This window comes from Penaeus chinensis, chromosome 2 (assembly GCF_019202785.1).
Source record: "Penaeus chinensis breed Huanghai No. 1 chromosome 2, ASM1920278v2, whole genome shotgun sequence".
Lineage (NCBI taxonomy): Eukaryota > Metazoa > Arthropoda > Malacostraca > Decapoda > Penaeidae > Penaeus > Penaeus chinensis.
In genome coordinates, this window is record NC_061820.1 from 6303224 (window position 1) to 6308223 (window position 5000).

At 44.4% G+C, this 5000-nt stretch overlaps 1 protein-coding gene across 1 annotated transcript in view; it reads right to left on the minus strand.

The window, feature by feature from the left end:
- Positions 1-5000, minus strand: part of LOC125031281 — an 18666-nt gene that overhangs the window by 10908 nt on the left and 2758 nt on the right. The window contains exon 2 of the mRNA XM_047621950.1: positions 4276-5000. This exon is cut by the window's right edge and continues 1300 nt beyond it. Coding sequence (XP_047477906.1) covers positions 4276-5000 — 725 coding nt within the window. The remainder of the gene's footprint in view (positions 1-4275) is intronic.

Genomic DNA, 5000 nt, shown 5'->3' on the forward strand with positions numbered 1-5000 from the left:
ATATAATAACAAACGAACGCACAAATACACACACGCACCCTCCCCCCCATACACAAAAAAATAAAAACATACATACCTTCACTCATACAAACACACGCACCCCCCCCCCCCCCCACACACACACACACAATAAAAAATGAAGAGAGAGGAAAACGAAAAGCTAAATCTAACTGAACACTCCGAGCCGCCATCGAGAATCGCCGCCATGTTGCCAAGGAGCCAGGCACAGGCGCGGGAGGACTAAGAGTCTCATGACGAAGGAAGTTGGGAGGTGCATGAAGGACGCGCATGACCTTTCGCAGGAAATTCTTCACTACTTCTCATGGCTCGTTTGATAAACGGAGTGATGATCATGAAGTCACGTGAAGTGGGGATTTTTAACATGACAGCCATTTTGATTTAGAATGTCTTCTCTTATTGCGAAAAAAAAAACAAGGGGAAAATTAATAGCAGTAAGCGATTCTGAAATTTAGAACGCCAAAACTGTATCGTGACAGTAAAATTAGAACTCATTTTATCTACGTAATTTGTTAGAAGGACGGGGAGCAAGTACACTATATATATGTATATACATATGTATACATATATATGTATATATATATATATATGAATACATATATATATTGTAATATGCACAGATAGTTTAGAAGTGGATGGAGTTTATGGGTTAAATGTCAGTAATTATGGTAATTATGAAGAATTTTGACTATTTGCTAACATAAGAATGAAGTATAGATCTGTTTGCCTTAAGTACTAGTCACATAGACAGTAAAGGCTGTAACCAGAGATAATTGAGTAAATTACATATTGAATATATAATGTGTAATGAATTTAATTGTGATGTACGAAAGGCTTATCACGGAGTTGGGGGAAACTTTGGGAGATTACCGGAACACGTGTTTCTCTTTTTTATATATTTGTAAGTGTTGCACCTTCATGGACCATATAACTTTAATGTTATGAGAAATTCTTTAATATTTAGATTTTCCTGAAGGAAAATATATATTGACATGTGTCTATATATTGTCATTCTTGTCGAGCAACAACCGACCGGCAGGCTGTTGCTAGTTGGCATTTGAAACGGACGTGGTTTTGGGTAAAGTTCAGGATATTTAACCGGTTATTGGCTCGTTTTATATAGCTTGGAGGCTGTGTCTATGCTCTAGGTAACCTTACACTTATAAGTTCTATACGGTCTATATCCTAGCCATGTGTCAAGGTATTATGATAATATATATAAGTTAATAATACCCTAGAATTCTCGTCAGATTGTTTCGTTGTTTTGTTACATTTTCCACACGTAAATAAGTATTGCTGTTTTTTTTTTTTTTTTCCTAATTTACATAGTTATTAAATCGTTTAACTTTGTAATTAGATTTAATTTAACCTTGGTTAATTCCCTTGATTTTTCTGTAACAAGATTATGTTACAGTTTCTTTATTATAACGTTTTTGCAAACTATAAGTGCCTCACATATGAAATCATTGCAAATTATGAATGATATTCAGAGATAAGTTAATAAAGAAAGCCCAATAAGTGAAAATGTGTGAAAATATAATCTATCACAGAGGTTATAAAGCAATATGTATATATAATAGTAGATAGCTAGAGAGTTGAAGAAAATATCTTATGCGCCTCTTTATGTCCTACACTTCCCCCCTCATCACACAGACCCCCTCCCCCGGGCCCCTGTCTAAACCACCAGCTCGAATCGACCTCAGAGGCTTTGCTTAGTATCAATATAATAAAGAAAGCAATGTTTCCACACTGGTATGGAATCGAACCGGCGTTCTTCTCGCACTCCCGAAGGGGACGAGGGGGAGTATGAACTGATAAGAGAGAGGGAGAGAGAGAGGGAGAGAGGAGCGAGGAGAGAGGGAGAAAGGGAGAGAGGGAGAGAGGGAGAGAGGGAGAGAGGGAGAGAGGGAGAGAGGGAGAGGGAGAGGGAGAGGGAGAGGGAGAGGGAGGGAGAGAGGGAGGGAGAGAGAGAGAGAGAGAGAGAGAGAGAGAGAGAGAGAGAGAGAGAGAGAGAGAGAGAGAGAGAGAGAGAGAGAGAGAGAGAGAGAGAGAGAGAGAGAGAGATTGAGAGACAGAGAGGGAGGGATTTTTCTCCGTAAGGAGGTCGCCGTATTTGTGGAAATATTTGTGGTTATTCTACCCGCATGGCGGCGCTAGTTTATGCCTCGGTTGTTTGTTTGTTTTTAAGTGTGGTGAAAGTTTTGTATCATAATACAGAGTTGAATGTTGAATGTAGATTAACATAAATGCATTTACATGCCTCTATTGACCAGATGTGTTTCATTAACATGCCACTGGGCTGTGTTTTGTCTCATGAACTTTTATATGTCTGCATTTAACATGGCCAGATGTTTCATTAAGACGCCTGTGTTGTGTTTTGCGTATGACCTTAAATGCCAGAGAAGAGCAGCCTTCCAGAGGGTCCCATTACTATGCTCTTTTCCGTGGGCGTTGGGTTCATGAGACTTCTCGAAAGCCAACTTATTTTTGGAATCCTCTCTCTATTTCTTTCTTTCTTTCTTTCTTTCTTTCTTTCTTTCTTTTTCTCTCTCTCTCTCTTTCATTCTCTCTCTCTCTCTCTCCTTCTTTCTCTCTGCATTACTTTCAAAACGTTGGAGGAAGAAAACAAAAAAAAAAAGGAAAATTAATTTGAGTAATATGAAAACGAGGAATGGTGGTGGTGATGATGATAGCAATAAAAGAGGGAGAAAGATGGTGATTGTCAATCATTGTTAACCCAGAAGTGGGCCTAGTTTTTTATTTAACGCACTCTCTCTCTCTCCCGCTCTTTCACTCTCATTCTCTCTCTCTCTCTCTCTCTCTCTCTCTCTCTCTCTCTCTCTCTCTCTCTCTCTCTCTCTCTCTCTCTCTCTCTCTCTCTCTCTCTTTCAGCCTTTCAGAGAGAAGATTCCAAAAATAAGTTGGCTTCGAGAAGTCTCATGAACCCAACGCCCAAGGAAAAGAGCATAGTAATAGGACCCTCTGGAAGGCTACTCTCTTTCTCTTTCTCTCTCTCTCTCTCTGGATCTCTGTCTCTGTCTCTTTCTCTTTTTCTCTTTTTCTCTCTCTCTTTCTCTTTCTCTTTCTTTCTCTTTCTATTTCTCTCTCTCTCTCTCTCTCTGGATCTCAATCTCTGCCTCTTCTGTTCTCTCTCTGTGTCTTCTGTCTCTCTGTCTCTCTGTCTCTCTCTCTCTCTCTCTCTCTCTCTCTCTCTCTCTCTCTCTCTCTCTCTCTCTCTCTCTCTCTCTCTCTCTCTCTCTCTCTCTCTTTCATTCTCTCTCTCTTTCATTCTCTCTCTCTTTCATTCTCTCTCTCTTTCATTCTCTCTCTCTTTCATTCTCTCTCTCTTTCATTCTCTCTCTCTTTCATTCTCTCTCTCTTTCATTCTCTCTCTCATTCATTCTCTCTCTCTTTCATTCTCTCTCTCTTTCATGCTCTCTCTCTTTCATGCTCTCTCTCTTTCATGCTCTCTCTCTTCATGCTCTCTCTCTTACATTTTTTCTCTCTTTCATTCTCTCTCTCTTTCATTCTCTCTCTCTGTCATTCTCTCTCTCTTTCAATCTCTCTCTCTCTCTCTCTCTCTCTCTCTCTCTCTCTCTCTCTCTCTCTCTCTCTCTCTCTCTCTCTCTCTCTCTCTCTCTCTCTCTCTCTCTCTCTCTTTCTCTTTCTCTTTCTCTCTCTCTCTCTCTCTTTTTCTCTTTCTGTTTCTGTTTCTGTTTCTCTTTGTTTCTCTTTCTCTCTCTCTCTCTCTCTGGATCTCAATCTCTGTCTCTTCTGTTCTCTGTCTCTATCTCTGTCTCCCTCTCTCTCTCTGTCTCTCCCTCTGTCTCTCTCTGTCTCTCCTCTGTCTCTCTCTGTCTCTCCCTCTCTCTCTCTCTGTCTTTCCCTCTCTCTCTGTCTCTCCCTCTCTATCTCTGTCTCTCCCTCTCCCTCTCTATCTCTGTCTATCCCTCTCCCTCTCTCTCTCTATATCTGTCTCTCCCTCTCCCTCTCTATCTCTGTCTCTCCCTCTCCCTCTCCCTCTCTCTATCTATCTCTCTATCTCTCTCTCTCTGTCTCTCCCTCTCTCTCTCTGTCTCTCCCTCTGTCTCTCTCTGTCTCTCCCTCTGTCTCTCTCTGTCTCTCCCTCTGTCTCTCTCTGTCTTTCCCTCTCTCTCTGTCTCTCCCTCTCTATCTCTGTCTCTCCCTCTCCCTCTCTCTCCCTCTCCCTCTCCCTCTTTCTCTCTCTCTCCCCTCTCTTTCTCTCTCGTCACTCACCCAGCGTGATGTTGGCGGCCGCCTCGTCGGAGTCGGGCTTCTCGCGATGGTTGTTGTGGTAGCGCCGTCGGCCGAACCTGCTGACGCGCTGCTGGTGGTACCTGTGGATGAACTTGTTGATGGTGTAGTCGTCGAGGTCCCTGTGCAGCTTGTACTGGAAGTAAGCCTTGGCGGCCTCGGCTCCGAACTTGAGGGCGTACTTGGCGATCTTTATCTTCACGTAGGCGCCCAGGAGCGTCTTGGCGGTCTTGCCGACGGCGAGCCCGCCCAAGGCGCCCGCGCCGAACTTGCCGCCCATCCCGTGGAAGCCGCCGCCGCGCCCGTGGCCGAAGCCGTGGATGTGCGAAGGGTTGAGGAACTTGTTCTTCTTGGCGGCCTTGTGCGCGAGGTAGCCGGTCACGGCCTTGTTCACCACCTCCTTCACCTTCTCCTTCTTCGACTTCTTCCTCTTGGGCATCGGGAAGCCTCCAGCGGGATAGCCGGCAAATCCCCCCGCTGCATAGCCGGCGGCAGGGAAGCCAGTGGCGTAGCCACCTGAGGAGTAGCCTCCCGCGGAGTAGCCTGCTGCAGGATATCCTCCGTACCCATACCCAGTGGAAAAGCCTGTGCTGCCTGGATACCCTGGGTAGCCTCCGAACGGTCGAGTGCCTCCTGGATATCCTGGCACGGGTTGAGGGCCAGATGGGTATCCTGCTACTGGTCGCGTGTTTCCAGGGTACCCAACA